At 55.7% G+C, this 16620-nt stretch overlaps 1 protein-coding gene and 1 long non-coding RNA gene across 5 annotated transcripts; both read right to left on the bottom strand.

Annotated features, from left to right (window-relative positions):
* Positions 1 to 537: 537 nt before the first annotated feature.
* On the bottom strand, positions 538 to 6420 carry MAPK15 (mitogen-activated protein kinase 15). Of its 4 annotated transcripts, XM_043484332.1 has the most exons (14): positions 6200 to 6418; positions 4892 to 4990; positions 4608 to 4637; positions 4413 to 4503; positions 3821 to 3951; positions 3546 to 3709; positions 3205 to 3344; positions 2423 to 2480; positions 1933 to 2070; positions 1727 to 1832; positions 1464 to 1623; positions 1256 to 1374; positions 1043 to 1171; positions 538 to 932 (listed from the first exon to the last, which is right to left on the bottom strand). In XM_043484332.1, the coding sequence occupies exons 1-14, from the start codon at positions 6377 to 6379 to the stop codon at positions 756 to 758; spliced, it is 1722 nt and encodes a 573-aa protein (XP_043340267.1). In that variant the 5' UTR covers positions 6380 to 6418; the 3' UTR covers positions 538 to 755. The 4 variants fall into 4 exon arrangements, with proteins under 4 accessions (XP_043340267.1, XP_043340268.1, XP_043340266.1 ...); XM_043484333.1 differs by lacking the exon at positions 2423 to 2480 and having other exon boundaries at positions 1727 to 1857; positions 6200 to 6420; XM_043484331.1 differs by lacking the exon at positions 2423 to 2480 and having other exon boundaries at positions 1727 to 2070; positions 6200 to 6420.
* A 7869-nt stretch (positions 6421 to 14289) lies between these two features.
* LOC122451476 lies at positions 14290 to 14892 on the bottom strand. Its single transcript, XR_006272417.1, has 2 exons — positions 14797 to 14892; positions 14290 to 14510 (listed from the first exon to the last, which is right to left on the bottom strand). It is a non-coding gene; the product is annotated as an uncharacterized LOC122451476 (long non-coding RNA).
* Between the last annotated feature and the right edge of the window lie 1728 nt (positions 14893 to 16620).

Here is a 16620-nt window from a genome sequence, read left to right as displayed (position 1 = left end):
CACACTGGGCACTTTGCCTGGTAATACCAGGGGAGGAAGCCTTGAGCCCCACAAGACATTCACAGCTGCTCTTCTCTTCCCCAGCCAAGGTCTGGAGACAGACTGAGCGCCTGTCACCATGTTGGTGGGGCGTGACTGACTGCAGTCAGGGGCAGTGTCCCATGTTCTCCCCTTTCCTGCTGTGGCCCAGGGCCACAAGTGTGGTCACACAGTGGCTTGCAGCCCGGCAACATGCACTGAACAAGACCCTCCCCGGCAGGACCACCGTGGGGACCACCTCGCTCCTGCAGCACCCCCAGCTGGGACCTGAGGTGCTCAGGCACCAGGCAGGCCCTGGATGCTGTGGACAGAGGTGACCCCAAGGCAACCCCCAGGCAGCCTTAAGATAGAAAGCGCTGGACACTGAGCAGACCGGAGCCCAGGTGACAGCATATGGCAGCCTGGAGGCCTCTCAAGGGCTCTGTCCTCCAGAAGGGAAAAGGTTTGGTGCAGCCTCGCTGGCAGACCCTGGCTGAGGGTGACAGATGGGCAGGCGGGTGGGGGACAGATAGAACTTTATTAGAGGAAGTGATGGAGGTTGGGTGTGAACCTCGGCGGCCTGGGGCTTAAATGTGGCCAGGAGAGGGTGCGTTGGGGAAAAGGTAGGAGGAGAGCACCGGGGGCTTGGGCCCAGGAACCTGCCGGAGGAGGGGCAACCTAGGGACTGGGGCGGGGCTGGGCACCGGGGAGGTCCTCTTGAAGACCCGCAGGGCGGCTCAGGCGCGAGGTCCCTGGAGGAGGGGCAGGCAGCCCAGCGCCGAGAGGCAGACGGTCCCGTAGGCTTGGGAATAGCCCCCCAGCGCGGCCCGCGTGGCCCCCTGGGCCCCCTGCGCTGCGGAGGCACCGAACATTCTCCGACCGGGCCGGGCCGCCCCGGGAGGTCGAGGAGGAACCTGCACACAGATGAGGATCGAGGACGGTGGAGGAGCGCCCTGCGCGGGGAGCGGCCGGCGGAGGGGAAGTGGGGGGGAGGGGGGGCGGGGCGCGGGGCGCGCGGACTCACCCGTGGCGCGCCGGGCGCGGTCGCACCGCGGCCCGGGTTCCGGTCACTCCGGATCAGGGCCCGGACGGCCACCTGGGCGGCGGCCTGCGAGGTCAACGAGGGCGCCGCCTCCCTCGCGCTGGGCTTCACCTGGGAAGGGGCGAGTGGCAGCGTCACCGGCGCCCTCGTAAAGGAGCAGTGGAGCGGTCCTGCCGCGCCCCCACCACGACCTACCCACGAGGATGACGTCGCCCCGCCGGGCCTCGCCCCTCTCCCAGGACCTCCTGGGGGCGGAGGCTGGTGCAGGGGGTCTGAGTTCTGCCTGGGAGGGTCCTGGGCTCCGCCGGGGGCGTCTGTGGGGTCGGGAGACCAAACCCCGGGGTCAGGAGTCCGGCGCTGCTGGAGGTTGGTGGCCCCACACATCGGCCGTCAGACCACGCACCGTGCACGGGCCCGTGGCCGGGGTTACTCCGAGGCCGGCGTCCGGGGTTCCACGCAGGCGAGCCCGAGGGCAGCTGGGCCTCCGGCTCGGGGGTTGGGGGGCTGCCCCCCAGACCCGTCTCCTTCCGGAGGCGGCCGTGGCCTCTGCGCTCCAAGATCATCTGCGAGAGCGGAGGGGCGCTCAGAGGGCGCTGGAGTGGGGGCGGGGGCGCTGCGCAGAGGAGGCCTCGGGGCCCGAGGGACGGGGGTGGCGTCTCGGAGCACCTTATAGAGGCGGCGGCGATACTCGGCGGCTGAGAGCTGGGCTCCTTCCTGCACCGGGAGCCGCACGGCACCCCCCAGCGTCCACTCACGGGCCGGGCAGTGGAACCTGCAGGGAGCCAGCCAGGCGGGTGCTGGGGCAGCGGGGCCGGGCTGCCTCGGGAGAGCCCCTCCGAGCTTTGCAGCCCACCGCCACCCCCAGCCGCTACCTCTGCACGTAGGGGTGCTGCAGGGCCTGGGCTGCGCTGAGCCGCTTGTGCGGGGCAAACACCAGGAGTCGCGAGAGGAGGTCCAGGGCGTCTGGAGGGGTATCGGGGGGCAGGAGGGCATCCAGTGTCTGCCTGGGCCTGTGGGAGGCTGGCTCGTCAGGGCCTCCAGGGTCTGGCCCCCAAGCCCCATGTCCACATCTGTGCCCCTTGCTAGGGTTTCAACTTCCACCCATCCCCTGGTTTCCTGCCCCCTGCATCACCTTCGGGCGCCAGGGAAGGTCGTCAGACCCCTGCTCTCTGATGCCTGGGGTGGTTCCTGCCGCTCTCCCAGCGCCAGCGGGGCCCACCCTGGGGTCTCCTCATTTCAGGCTGACTAACAGTTTCCCGGTTCAGGACTGTGGTCAGGAGGGCAGGGCTCACGAAGCTGACACTCGCTGGCCCTGAAGGCTGCAGGGAGCACACTGGGGCCCCCTGAAGCCCTCGCACTCACCGGGACCCCAGGTGCTGCAGAACTGAGATGTTGCAACCAGAGCCAAGTGCCAGGAGGTCTGGGAGTGAGGGCAGAAGGCAGGGTGCTCAGGAGTCAGGAAGGTGGGCGGCCTGGCAGCACAGGGAGGTGGGCGGCCACTGCTTCTGGCCTGTGGCGCAACCTCCTCTGCAGGGTCTCAGCTCTCTGGCGGGGCTCAAAGCCCGAAAACCAGGTCGTGCACCACCACTAATGCACCCACATGTGCGCCTGTCCTTACACACCTACCTTCTCCACGTGCCACGTGCTCTCATGTGCACACATGTACCCCCCACCTCCATGGGGAGCGCCTTGCCCTCTCCACCAGAGCAGACTGGGGAGAGAACAGGGCTCCCCAACGCTGCCCTCCACACTGCCACCCCCAGGGAGGAAGGGCCGCTGCGGGCTGCCCCTCCAGCTGCCTCCACCTGTCTCTCTGCTGCGCCCCGCCCGGCCCCTGGCGGCACACTGACTGTCGCCCCTCCACAGAGCTCGTGCTGCTGTCCCGCCCCGGGTGGATGCTCGATGGGCACTGCCTGGCCCTCGTGGGCCCCGTGTCCCTGGCAGAAGCCCCAGCAGCCCTTCCCTGGGCCCACCCTGCACAGCTTGCCCCCTCCAGGCTTGCCAAGGCCTCTGGACCCTGCTCATTCCACCTCCCTGCCATTCCCAGCCCCATCCCCTCCCCACTGTCCTCCCATGCAGTCCCGGTCCACGAGGCGCCGTCCCCCCACAGCTGTGTGCCAGCAGCCGCCTACCCACACGCTCACCCTCCTTGGACGGTGGCGGGATGGCCTCCAGGATGAGCTCCAGCTGGTGGAGGGTGGACGTGCCAGGGAACAAGGGCCGCCCCTGCAGCATCTCCCCCAGAATGCAACCCAGGCTCCACATGTCCACCCCGGGGGTGTACCTGGTGAGGGGAGGGGGGTGGAGCTGGAGGGGGGACCCCAGAGGCCGAGGCGCAGGTGGGAGGAAGAACTTCAAGTGGGGTCTGGGACTCTAGGGGCAAGAAGGCCAAGGGCCCTGGCTGGGCAGGGGGGCGCGGGGGCGCAGGGGCCCAGACCTTGCAGGGGGAGGTGGGGTGGGATGAGGGCAGGTCGCTCGCTGTTACCAGCTGGAAGACAGCAACACCTCTGGAGCCCGGTACCATCTCGTGGCCACATACTCCGTCAGGGCGTGGCCCTCGGGCACCTCAGGGAGGCCGCTGAGGGGGCGAGCCAGGCCAAAGTCACAGAGCTTCACCAAACAGCTGGCATCCAGGAGAACATTGGATGGCTAGGGGCAAAGAGGCAGGCTGCGGGCTGACCAGGCTGGGGCTCGAGGACCCAGTGCACCACTGGGCTGCCGGCCAGGTTGTGGAGCTCAGTAGACGGGCGTGGGTGGTACCTTCTGGTCCCGGTGGATGACTCGCCCTGAGTGAATGAACTTGGTGGCCCTCAGCAGCTGGTAGAAGATGTAGCGCTTGTGGGTGTCCTTCAGCAGCGTGCCCTTGCAGATGACGGCATTCAGGTCGGTGTCTGGGGGGGCTTGCGGGTCAGTCTGGCGGGCCTGGGGAGGGTGGGCCAGGCGGGCCCGCTCTGCACCCCCACAGGGGCTCCTCAGCCCGCACAGACCCGGGCCTCGCCAGCACGTGCTGGGCACAAGCGCTGCCCGGGAGCCCCTGCCCGCCTCTCAAGCCTGCCTACTGTCTTTGTCAGCACAGCAAACAAAGTTTGTGGAATTGTTTTTATTCTTTATTTCATGATGCCTTTGTTTCATCAAATGAGCAGGAAAAAAGGACACGTAGCTGCAAAACCTCGCAAAGGCAGGGGTCAAGGTATTCGCCACCAGGCCTTGGGGGCTGACACTCTCCAGCTCCAAGGGACTCTGCCCTTGCTGAGCGCACTAGCCACTGCAGGAAACACTGGGATGTGGGTGGGCGGGGGTGGTCCTGGGCCTGGACAAAGTGGGACTGGGGTCTGAGGGAGGCCTCACTCACCCATAGACTCAAACACCAGGTAAATGTCCCTGTCGTTCTCTGCCGGAATCACATCCAGGAGGCGGACAATGTTAGGATGGTCACCAAATTCCTGGGGAAAGAGCAGGGGGCTGTGCCCTGGGGGCCAGGGGCCAGGCTTCCCTTTCTTTGGAGAAACAGCACCAGAAGCAGCAGGTAGACGGCCTGGCCACTCACCTGGAGAAGCATGATTTCCCGGAACGTCCTCTGGAAGGAGACAGAAACACAAGTGTGTGTGTGGAGCAAAAAGGAAGCCCCTGTCTAGAGAGGATGTGAAGGGACAGAAGCTCAGTGCCCGCACACCTCCTGGATCCTGGGTTTGCAGGGGGAGGTGCTCTGAGAAATGCAGAAACCTGCTGTGATTGTATTTCCAGTTATACTTTCTGACACAAGGCAGCAGGGGGCCACCCCACAGCCCTGCCTCATCCTTTCCCACACCGCTCGCTTCCCCACTCACTTACCTGGGCATCCGTCTTATCCTTGAAGGCATCAAAGATTTTCTTGATGGCCACGACCTCGCCAGTCCTCCGATCCACCGCCTTCCACACGATGCCATAGGCCTGAGGAGGACAGTGGTCAGCCTGCTGGGCACAGAGCTCCACCAGACTGCCTCCTGCAGACACGAGCCTCCTCCTTCCCACTCTGCTTCCAGAGAGGAGAAGCCCCCAAAGCTGCAGGCCTCCAGAGGAGGCTGTTGGAAGCAACCGGGGTTAGAGGCAAGAGAGGGGGCCTCTGGGGAGGCCCCAGGGGGATGTGGTGTGGCAGGTCCTGACTGTGGAATGGGAGGGAGTTCCTGGGTGGGTCCCTTCTCTGACAGACTTTCACCCTTGCAGGCACCCTGATCCCACGCTCGTGTACCCCATCCAGCCTGTCCGTAGGTCCTGTTGGCTCCAACTTCAGAATTCATCAGAATCTGAAGACTTCCTCTCCCCTCTGTCCCTCCAACCTGGTCTGAGCCTCTCCCACCTCCAGCCCTATCACTGCCCTGATCTCTTAAATTCTCTCCCCGACCCACTCCCACAGGGCATCCTCAGCAGAGCGGGCAGCCTGGCCTTGTAAAGTGGTACCAAAGGCTGCTCCTCTCCCCGTGTCACTCACAGCAGGAGCTGAAGTCCTTGCAGGGCAGCAGTTCCCCAAATCTCCACGTTCCCAGACCGTCCTCCTAGTCTCCTGTCCAGTTACATCAGCTCTGCTCCTTCCCAGCAGCCCAGCATGTCCTTGCCCCAGGGCTTCTGCATGACTGCTCGCACTATGGGCAACTCTCTCTGCTCTTCGTCTCACACTTGCACACACCCCGTGACCCACCGTGACACATGTACTCTCACACAGTCCGACCTGCTCTCCCACGCCCACAGTCACAAACACACTCGGGGTCTCAGGGACTCTGACCAGCAGCCACGCCCACCCCGCTCACTGGCTCAGGCCCTTCCTGGGCAGGGGTCTGCCCCCCTCAGCGCCTGTGTCACACTGTGGACACCGGGAGAGGCAGCCGGGAGCCTGAGGCGGTGGTGGGGACAGCGGGAGCCAGGGGGCTCTGGTTCAGACCTGAGACCTTGGGGGGCCCGGCTCTCAGCCGCCTCCCAGAGCCAGGGGACAAGTTCCCTGAGAGTAGGGCGCCCTGTTGTGGGAAATGGGGGCACACCTGCAGCTCATGGAGGAGGCAGGACCCCAGCGCAGGAGTCCCTGTAGCGTGGACGGCCACAGTCCTCTGACTGGCCCTACCCACGTCCTGCAGGTTCCGCGGACACCCGGGCGCCTCTAGAGCTCACCCCCTTCCCGAGCCGCCGCTTGAGCAGGTATCGCTGGGCAACGTGGCGGTCCACCTCGGCGGCGCACATGTTGGCAAATGGGAACCAGGAAGCCTCCAGACAACCGTGTGGCTCCAACTGTTGAACCCGGTTGCCTTGGGAACCGACGGATCGCCGTCTGCCGCCCAAATCCCGCCCCATCCGGGGCCTCCGAGGAGCCCCTCCCGGCAGCCCCGCCCTCCGCCCGGCCGAGCCGGAGAAGGTCCCCTCCTTGCCCTCCCCTCCCCACCCCCGCCGCACCTGCGCCCAAGGAGCCTTCTGCCCACCCCGGGCCTTTGCACGTGCGGTGCCCACGGCCGGGCCTCCCTCCCTGCCTTCTTCCGGGCTTGCTAAGGCGGTACCGAAGGGTAACGTGTCACTCTCAGCCCTCCTCTCCAGAGGTATTTGGGAGCAGGGGCCGTGTCATCCCCAACGTGTACAACGCTACAGCCACTTTGGGAAAATATTTGGTCGTTTCTTAAAAAGTTTAACTTAAATTTAGCGTGACCCGGACATCTTCCGGTGGTAGTCACCCAAGAGAAATGAAAACATGCGTCGAGTTACACACCCACGTACATAGCTTTATTTGTAACAGCCCCAAACTGTAAACAACTCGAATGTTGCTGCCAACATTTGAAACAGGAATAGATAAACAAAACGTGGTATAACCACACAGTGGAATATTACTCAGAAAAACAAAAGGACAACTACTGATACACACAACATGGATGAAGCTCAAAATCATTATGCTGATTAAAGGAGCCAGATCTTCTCTCAAAGAGTACTGTATGGTGCCATCTGTATGAAATTCTAGAAAAGGCCAACTACAGATCACTGATAGCCTTGTGGTAGAGTGGAGGGAGAGATGCATTGCAAGTGGTACAAGAAAACGTTAGGAGGTGATAGAAATGTTCAAGCCTGGTGATGGTTTCAGACATTTAACACATATGTCAAAACAGTTGAAACTGTACACTTCAAATATGCGCAGTTTATTATACTTCAGTTGTATCTCAATATAAAGTTGGAGGGGGAGGGGATAAACATGAGAAAAAGAAACAAAAAAGAGATGAGAGACTTTTATTCTGGTTGTGAGGAAGTGACTGGACTATCCATGCCCTTCATCAGTGAAGAGCTAGGAAACTGGACAACAAGTATGTGAACCTCGTGACTGCAAACAATGGACAACCAGTGCCACAGGACTGTGCTCTCAGCAAATCAGACCCAACGAGGGCCTCTTAGTTCTCTTGCTGAGCACCACGTCAGGGCAAAGATGGAGAAATTTCCGAGAGTCCATGCCTGGAGCCAACACACGAGATCCCACCCATGACAAGGTCATGAGGGAGAAAACCTGACAGGCAAGGCGGATCAGGTTTTCAGGGATTTTGAAAAGCTGCCCCCGGTGCTCACCTTAAAGATGATATCTGTCTTTCTGATGCCTGCCTCAATAGACTACTCCCTAATTTCTGTGACACAGGCAGAAGGCCTTCCCCGATCTCTTTCCAAATAATCAATTTAGAACTTTAATCAATAAGTTTCCCAGGTGGTGGTATTTTATGAGATTGTCCAGGGTGAAAGGAGTGTTTTAATTTAAACTCCTTTGCTGGTATTTTAATTTGTTTGGCAAATGCATTTATGCCCTTGGTACTAATATGCGTGATTGCTTATAATACCCTAATCATAAAATAACATAAAGAACCTGATTATATAAAGGCCCTAACAGACATAGAGCCCTTCAGGGGGTGAGGAAGCCCTATTAGAAAACACAAATTATTCTAAAAGTAGCTATTGGGTTAACATTTGCTTGCTGTGTTTTTGCTTTTAATGTGCTAAGGTTGTGTTATAGAAACTATTGTTAATATAGTTAAAGATCTAGAGAAATAAGAGCTTAGCCCTAGTGTGGTAACAATGAGGTGGTTGTTAATTGTCAGCCAGGAGTGCTAGGCAGAGGCTGCCTCACCAAAGTCGCAGAGTCAGTCTGGGGTAAACTTCTTAGATAAACGCAACTGACAACTTCTGCAGAAGGGTTAATTTTTGTGTTAACAAGGTTATACTTCTACTCTGTACTGTTGCCCTATGAGACTGCTACCTTTCAGTTAAGGTCACCATAGAAACAGAAAATAGGTTTACTTTCACCTGACTTGCATAAAATGTTAATAGGCCCCAAGGCCAGAAGATAAGGTACAAGACCCTCATAAACAAAGAAGTATGCAGAAAACACCCTGGTTTCGTGAAGAACAAGGTGATGTGATGTTAAACTATCTTCCCCTTAGAAATGTACTAATTTAGGGTATAAAAGTCACGGTGAAAAATAAAGCATGGCCAGACTCTGCCAGACTCTGCACCCCCCGTCTGGTCTCTCTCTCTCTCTCTCTCCCTCTCTTTCTCTCTCTCCCCCTCGCAGACTTGGCCCTATCAAGGCTGGTCTCACGTGTCTTCTCTCGCCGACACCGTTCATCCTAAGGGTACCCCCTGAATCCTGCTGGGGTTGGACCCCGGCAAGTCCAAGCACAGAACAAGAGGGGGTGGGGTGCGGGAGGAGCTGAACAGTCCAGATTTCATATAGGCAGAGGACATCTTTAATGCTGAGCAGCCAGGGTGGACATCAGAACATTCAGGAGAAACCCCAGGCGGGTCATGGCCTCAGTGAGGCGACTGAACTAGCTCTCAACTAAAGGTTATTCTGCACCCATCATGAGTGTGGAGAGAAAGCCTCAAAGAGAGCAAGATGATACAGGCTGTTTAGTGTAACAGGCTGCCAAGGATGTCCACACTCTTTAAAGGGAAACAGGAACAAAACAATACTCAGTAGTGTAAAATTCACAATATCCAGCACCCAATAAATAGTTACTAGACTTACCCAATTAAAATTATGGACAGGAGCTTCCCTGGTGGCTCAATGGTAAAGAATCTGCTTGCAAATGCAGGAGACATGGGTTTCATCCCTGGTCTGGGAAGATCCCACATGCCTTGGAGCAACCAAGTCTGAGTGCTACAACTAGTGAGCCTGAGCTCAGAGAGCCCAGGAACTGCAACTAGTGAAGTGCTCCACAACAAAAGAAGTCGCCACAGCGAGAAGCCAGTACACTGCAGCTAGAGAGTAGCCCCTGCTCTCTGCAACCAGAGAAAGCCCTCATGCAGCAATGAAGACTCAGCACAGTCAAAGACAGATAAATAAAATTTAAACAAAACCAAACCAGAAAACTATGGACAAAGACTTGAATAGACCCACCTTCAAAGAAGATGTACCAATGGCCAGCACCACAGGGAAAGATGCTCAACATTGTTAACTATCAGGGAGACTCAGTCATGACACGTGGGGTCACACTTGCCCACTAGGCTGACTGCAAAATGAAACAGAAGAAGTCTTGGCAAGGATGGAGAAAAACCAGAACTCTCAGAAGGTGCTGGTGGGATATAAAACAGTGCAGCTACTGTGGAAACTGGCAATTCCTCAGTAAGTTAAAGATAGAATTCCGCCCCCCCCCCCAAAAAAAGATAGAATTCCCATATGATCCAGCAGTTCCACTTCTGGGTATAAGTGTGTGTGTGCAGTTGATCAGTCGTCCAATTCTTAGCCTGCCAGGCTCCTCTATCCATGGAATTTTCCAGGCAAGAATACTAGAGTGGGTTGCTGTTTCCTACTGCAGGGGATCTTCCTGACCCAGGGATCGAACCCACATTTCTTGCATCTCCTGCATTGGCAGGCAGATTCTTTACCATTGCACCACCTGAGAAACCTCTGAGTATATATCCAAAATAATTGAAAACAGATATTCAAACAAATACTTGTACATGAGTTTTTGCAACAGCCTAGTCACAAAAGCCAAAAGGTAGAAACAACCCAAATATCCATCAACTGATGAATGGATAAAGAAAATGACATCTATACAGACAATGGAATATAATTCACCCATAAAAAGGATTTAAGTAATGGTATATGCTACAATGTGGAAACACGGTGCTAAGTGAAATAAATCAGATACAAAAAGTCACATATTTAATGATTTCCACTTAAAGGAAATACTCAGAATATGTAACTCTATAAACACAGAAGGGCTTCCCTGGTGGCTCAGTGGGTAAAGAATCTGCCTGTAATGCAGGAGATCTGGGTTCAATCCCTGGTTTGGGGAGATCCCCTGGAAAAAGGAATGGCAACCACTCCAGTATTCTTGCTTGGAGAATTCCATGGACAGAGGAGTCTGTCAGGCTACAGTCCACGGGGTCAGAAAAGAGTTGGACATGACTGAGTACGGATGCACTTCAAAAAGCTATTATAAATATGCTCCTGGACATAGAGAAAACACGAATATAGTAGAAAAAAATGATCAGTGATTTCAAAGATACAGCAATAAAAGCTACCCAAACTGAAACCACAGAGGGGGGAAAAAAAAGAGTAATGACTTGTGGGATAGTGTCAACCAAAAGGGGCGTGCAATAACTATGTTTGAGAAAGTAATGGCCGAAAGTTTTGCAAATTTAAAGAAAAAATGATATATTCACAGATTCAGGAAATTAAATGAAGCCCGACTAGGAAAAACACAAAGAATTCATAACTAAGTTGATGACAAGCAGTGATAAAGAAACAATTTTTAAAATAACCAAAGAGATTTACATGCAGAGGAACAAAAAAATAAGCATTACTGTAGAGTTTTTATCAGAAAAAAAATTCAAGCCAGAAGAAAAAGCAATGACATCATTAATGTACACAAGGGGGGGAAAAGCCAATCTAGAGTTCTTGAACCAATCCCTAAAAGTGCAGCATATAGAAAACATGGGTTTCCCTGGAGGCTCAAATGGTAAAGAATCTGCCTGCAGTGCAGGAGACTCAGGTACAATTCCTGGGTCAGGAAGATCCCCTGGAGAAGAAAATGGCAACCCACTCCAGTATTCTTGCTTGGAGAATCCCATGGACAGAGGAGAAGAGCCTGGCAGGCTACAGTCTATTGGGTCACAAAGAATTGGACATGACTGATTGAATAACACACATAGAAAGCATATAGAACAGGTTACAAATGAGAAACTGACTGTGGTTAAAGCAGAACTCAGTGTTAAAAAATTAGAAGAGCAAGTTCAGGGCTGCCAAACAGACACGGTGACGCTTCAGACTGGAAATGAACAGAATCTGGTGAGAAACATGGTCTCGGGAAACCACAAGGGCCTTTAGTGGAAAAGCCCCTGCCAATGGAAATAGCTGACATAAATCATTAAATGACTTGGGCATTGATGGGAAATGGATGCAATTAAATGTTCTATTACATTAAAAATGGTTTCATATTATTGACATCTTATAATCAAGAAAACTGATACAGACCATAGAAAATAAAGATGCTATTGAAGAACTAAAAGAGTACTAGTATCAGGAGTGAAAGACTATATTCCTACCAAATCCTTCAAGCATTGACCAGAAAATAAGGATTTATTGTCAACAACCTCCCACAAGATACTTGATAACTTAGATGAAATGGAAAATTCACTGAATGAGTGGGAATATTCCCCAGATATAATCAATAATAAACAAAGTGAAAAGCTCTATGCCTACAAGGACAGAGAAGAGCAGGAAAAGAAGGGCTTGACAACCACTTGGACAGGCTGAAAGGGATGAGAGTGAGACTCACTTCGGAGGGTCTGAGGTGGGGAGCGGGGCCATGAGGCATAGCTAGGCACTCCCCACCGGTGGGCAGCAGGAAGAGCAAGTGGACAGCAGGAGCCTCGTAAACTCATCAACGAGGCAGGACCAGGGGTGGGGCGTGGAGCAGTCCCACACAGCTGCGGAGGGCAGTGGGCACCGCTGGCCACTGGTCGGCAGGCCAGCCCCTCTTCTCCCTGCCGCCTCCCCAGAACCCGCAGTCAAAGGCAGTCTCAGCCCTGCCATTCTCCCACCGAGAACATGGCCATTAAGCAGAAGCAGCCCCAAATGAGTGAATTTCAGCAAAAAAGAATTCTGCAGCGTGAACTTCATTACATTCACTTAATTATTACATCAGTTTTTCAGTGGTCATTTGACTCATCCACTTGCTCTTTTCAAATCTGCTATTATGTGTTTTCTCTTGCGGCCATTATTTACACCCAGTCCATTTTCCTCTTGTTTAAATATCCTTGCAGATATAAATTTTGTCAAGAAGTTTTTATTTTCTCATCAAGTGTCAGTTGACAGTTTTATTGCATGCCTTCAGGTTTGTTCTGAATGCATTATTGATTTAGGGTATTTATTATGCATTCAAGAAAAAGTGGACCGTGCATTGAACTTTTAGCTGACCCATGGGGAAATCACATGTGGTTTGGGGGGCCTCATCCAGGAAACCCACAGTTGGGGGGAGTGAGCACGTGGCAGGTCAAAACCCCAGGTCGAGATGATTTGGCCTGAAGTTCCTGCTTCATGGTCTCCAGCCTCCTTAACACCCTGGAGACCAGACTCACTCAGGGAGCCTGCCTCCCGGACCGCAGAGTGTCACAGTCCATGTGGGCCCCACCCGTCCTGTGTGTCACAGTCCATGTGCGCCCCACCCTTGCTGCCCCTCAGTGTCCAAGTCTGAGTAGATATCAGCTGCGTCCCCATCTGCATTACGCTGGAGCCCACCGCCCATCCTGTCCCCAGAGCAGCCTGAGCCTGCAGCAGGAGGACCTGCTGTGCTCCCCAGCACCTGGGACTCCAGGCTGGGCTCTCCTCTCCCACTCCCAGCGAGGGCTATGGACCCAGGTACCCCAGGTCACCCCAGGCAGCTGCCTGGGCCTCTCCTAGGAGGGCGCCTTTGGGTTGTAGATGGACTTGTCTCTAGATCATGTGTCCAGACTCAAACAGGGGACGCCCCTCCTGACTGTCTTTCAGGGGTGTCTCTGAACCAGCCTGTGCAGGTGGGTGCTGGCTTTGCCATCGGGGCCTGCGCAGGGCTCTGGAGTCTGGGCATCCTTCTGTTTGTCATCCTCTTCCTCACAAACAGAGGTAGGCGAGCAACCCTGGGGGGGCGCGTAGACCAACCTGGATCATACCCTGAGCCCCAGCCACCCTGGCCTGGCCACTCAGGGGGGACCAAGGACCAAGCCACAGGCCCTGGGCTCCAACGAGGCCTCTCCCCAAAGCTGTGACCCACTGACCCTGAGCAGGCCAGGGGCCTGGGTCACCATGGCAGCATCCCCCAGGGCCCCGACCCGCCCTCGCGTGCTGCGAGCGCAGGCATGCGCACCCAGGGCTCCTGCCGGCTCCTGCCCATGTGGCTCCTGGGAATCAGGTGATGTGCAGCTGTGTCCCTCACGGCTGTGTGTCCCTCACGGTTCTGTATGTCTGGGGAGGGCGCTTCCTTCAGAGGCAGCCACAGCTGTGGGAGCTGACCTATGTCGTGGCCTGGATCTGGTCCTTCCAGCTGGGGCTGACCATGAGCCTGGTGTGGGTCTGGCACCGGTTCCAAGGTACTTGGCTGTCCGGGGAGGCCGCCTGAGGAAGGGTCCTGAGTGCCTAGCCCAGGGCCAGCTCAGGTTGGGGGTGCGGCAGGGCAGGGTGGCAGGCAGCCCCAAACGGGGATCTAGGGAAGGGGACAGACTTGGGGGCCTGCCCAGGGCAAGAGAACAGCCAGGTCCGGGGTCTCCAGGGCTTGACCTCAACCAGAGGACGCACTGGATATACAGGCTCTCCAGGACCTCTCTCATGTTCCTGCCCATCCTCCCCTTCACGAAGGTGATCGCCATCAGTGCTGTGCTTCTGATCAAGGGACAAGGTACTGGGGTGGGGCTGGGGCATCCCTCTTGCCAGGCCCCCTTCGTGTGACCTCTGCCAGAGACACAGTGCACACACCGTGGGAACAGCCCACTAAGGCCCAAGTCACAGATCCAGTGCTTTCAGGAGTCCTTGCACAACTCGCTCTGTGCCTCAGTTTTTCCATCTGTGAAATGGGAGCAGGAAGTGCTCACCCGCGGGTCAGACACACAGCCCAAGCCCGTTGGTACTCCAGAGAAGGGGCGTTCACCCCAAGTCTCCAGAGCTCAGCAGGGAGGGCTCCAAGGCAGAAGGAACAGCAAGCCGGGGCAGGAAGTTGTGCCCTCTGGTGGCCTGGCCGGGTAGGGGCAGGAGCTCAGCCAAGAGAGCGGTAACCTAGGAACAAGCCGGATGGGACACTGTGCTGCGGCCTTCAGGGTCCAGCGCGAGGCTCTGGGAGAGTCCGCCGGGAAGGGGGTGGGGGGCGGCCTTGGCAGAAGTTGAGCAGACTGCCAGCGCCTCTTCCTTCCAGTGTTTTTCCAGCTCAGGGTCCCGGTTAAGAGGTGAGTGACCCCTCCAGACGCTCCCCAGCCTGGGTCTTGGCCCCTGGAAGAACAGAGACCCCACACCATCAGGAAGGGAGGGGGTAAGACCCCAAGGGTGGGGAGATGGATCAGGATTAACACTTGGCTTTGAATCTGGGCCCTTGGAGGTGAGCTCCGTCTCCAGTGGGTGGCGGGGGTGGGGGGGCCTCGACACTAGACACCCCTTTCTCAGCACAATTAAGAGAAAGCCCCCTGAGGTCTGCAGTGGGGGCGTCTCAGCCCGCCTCCAGGCCCGGCACGCCCCCTCTTCACCGGGAGAGGGGCCGCTCCCGGCAACACCCACGCACCCCGTGGCCTTCGGCGCGGAGCAAGTCCTAGGAACCCAAGGACACAATTCTGACCCGAATTGCCGCGAGGCAGAGGCGAGGTCCAGCCTGGGCGGCCAGCTCAGCTGCGAGCGCGGAGGTGGACGCTTCCGGCTGGGAGGGGGCGAGTGGGGCGGGGCCGGGAGGGAGCAGAGCCCAGATCGGGCGGGCTTTGCCGTGATCGCCGCAGGACCAGGTCAGGGGCCGGAGGGGCTTCCCTGGGGCTCCGCCTTCGAGGCCCTTGGGATTGCGTCATCGGGAATTACAGTGCCTGGGAGAAGCGAGTCTCCAGGAACCCAGAGAACGAGCAAGAGGAAACGCTCGCCATGCCTCTTCGGGAAAGCGGCGTTTATGAGCTTTAACGCGAGGACAAGTCGCCGAGAAACCTGTGAGGCCCGGACGACTATAAAAACCTCTGCTCATCGGGTGCCTCACTTCGAAACAGAAATTAAAAGGCCAAGGTCTACCTAGACACTCCCGCGCAGATGTGTGCGGCGCAGGAGCCAGGGAGGGGGACGGTGCGGCGTGGCCTGGGAGGGCAAGGGGTCCGAGACGCGGAGGACCGGCCTAGCCCGGTCTTGAGAGCAGGTCCCCACCTCTCAGTCTGTTTCAGTTTAGCTCACTTCAGTTCAGTCGCTCAGTGGTGTCCGACTCGTTGTGACCCCATGGACTGCAGCACACCAGGCCACCCTGTCCATCAGCAACTCCCGGAGCTTACTCAAACTCATGTCCGTCGAGTTGGTGATGCCATTCAACCATCTCATCCTCTGTCATCCCCTTCTCCTCCTGCCTTCAATCTTTCCCAGCATCAGGGTCTTTTCCAATGAATCAGTTCTTCACATCAGATGGCCAGGGTACTGGAGTTTCAGCTTCAGCATCAGTCTTTCCAATGAATATTCAGGATTGATTTCCTTTATGATTGACTGGTTGGATCTCCTTGCAGTCCAAGGGACCCTCAAGAGTCTTCTACAATGCCACAGTTCAAAAGCATCAACTCTCTGCATTCAACTTTCTTTATAGTCCAAGTCTCACATCCATACAAGGGAAAAACCATACCTTTGACTATATAGGCCTTTGTTGGCAAAGTGGTGTCTCTGCTTTTTAATATGCTGTCTAGCTTGGTCATAGCTTTTCTTCCAAGGAGTAAGCGTCTTAATTTCATGGCTGCAATCACCATCTGCAGTGATTTTGGAGCCCCAAAAAGAGCCCCTGTCACTGTTTCCATTGTTTCCCCATCTATTTGCCATGAAGTGATGGGAACAGATGCCATGATCTTAGTTTTCTGAATGTTGAGTTTTAAGCCAGCTTTTTCACTCTCCTCTTTCACTTTCATCAAGAGGTTCTTTAGTTCTTCCTTGCTTTCTGCCATAAGGGTGGTGTTATTTGCATATCTGAGGTTATTGATATTTCTCCCGGCAATCTTGACTCCAGCTTGTGCTTCATCCAGCCTGGCATTTTGCATGATGCAGTCTGCATAGAAGTTAAATAAGCAGGGTGACAATATACAGCCCTGACATACTCCTTCCCCTATTTGGAACCAGTCCATTGTTCCATTTTCAGTTCTAACTGCTGCTTCTTCACCTGCATACAGATTTCTCAGGAGGCAGGTAAGGTGGTCTGGTATTCCCATCTCAAAAAATTTTCCACAGTTTGTTGTGATCCACAAAAAGTCAAAGGCTTTGGCTTAGTCAATAAAGCAGAAGTAGATGTTTTTCTGGAACTCTCTTGCTTTTTCGATGATCCAACGGACGTTGGCCATTTGATCTCTGGTTCCTCTGCCTTTTCTAAAAACCAGCTTGAACATGT

The sequence above is a fragment of the Cervus canadensis genome, chromosome 12 (genome assembly GCF_019320065.1).
Source record: "Cervus canadensis isolate Bull #8, Minnesota chromosome 12, ASM1932006v1, whole genome shotgun sequence".
NCBI classification, from domain to species: domain Eukaryota; kingdom Metazoa; phylum Chordata; class Mammalia; order Artiodactyla; family Cervidae; genus Cervus; species Cervus canadensis.
The sequence above is the reverse complement of the archived record's forward strand: the minus strand, read 5'-3'. Positions and strand labels throughout refer to the sequence as shown.

Excerpts from the sequence above, each read along its gene's own strand:
- MAPK15 (XM_043484331.1), bottom strand. The coding sequence starts at position 6,379 with ATGGGGCGGGATTTGGGCGGCAGACGGCGATCCGTCGGTTCCCAAGGC. Across the intron at positions 4,991-6,199 it reads AGCGGCGGCTCGGGAAGGGG|GCCTATGGCATCGTGTGGAA; the intron begins GTGAGCTCTAGA and ends TGTCCTCCTCAG. Across the intron at positions 2,071-3,204 it reads CCCGCCACCGTCCAAGGAGG|GCCCAGGCAGACACTGGATG; the intron begins GTGAGCGTGTGG and ends AGCCTCCCACAG.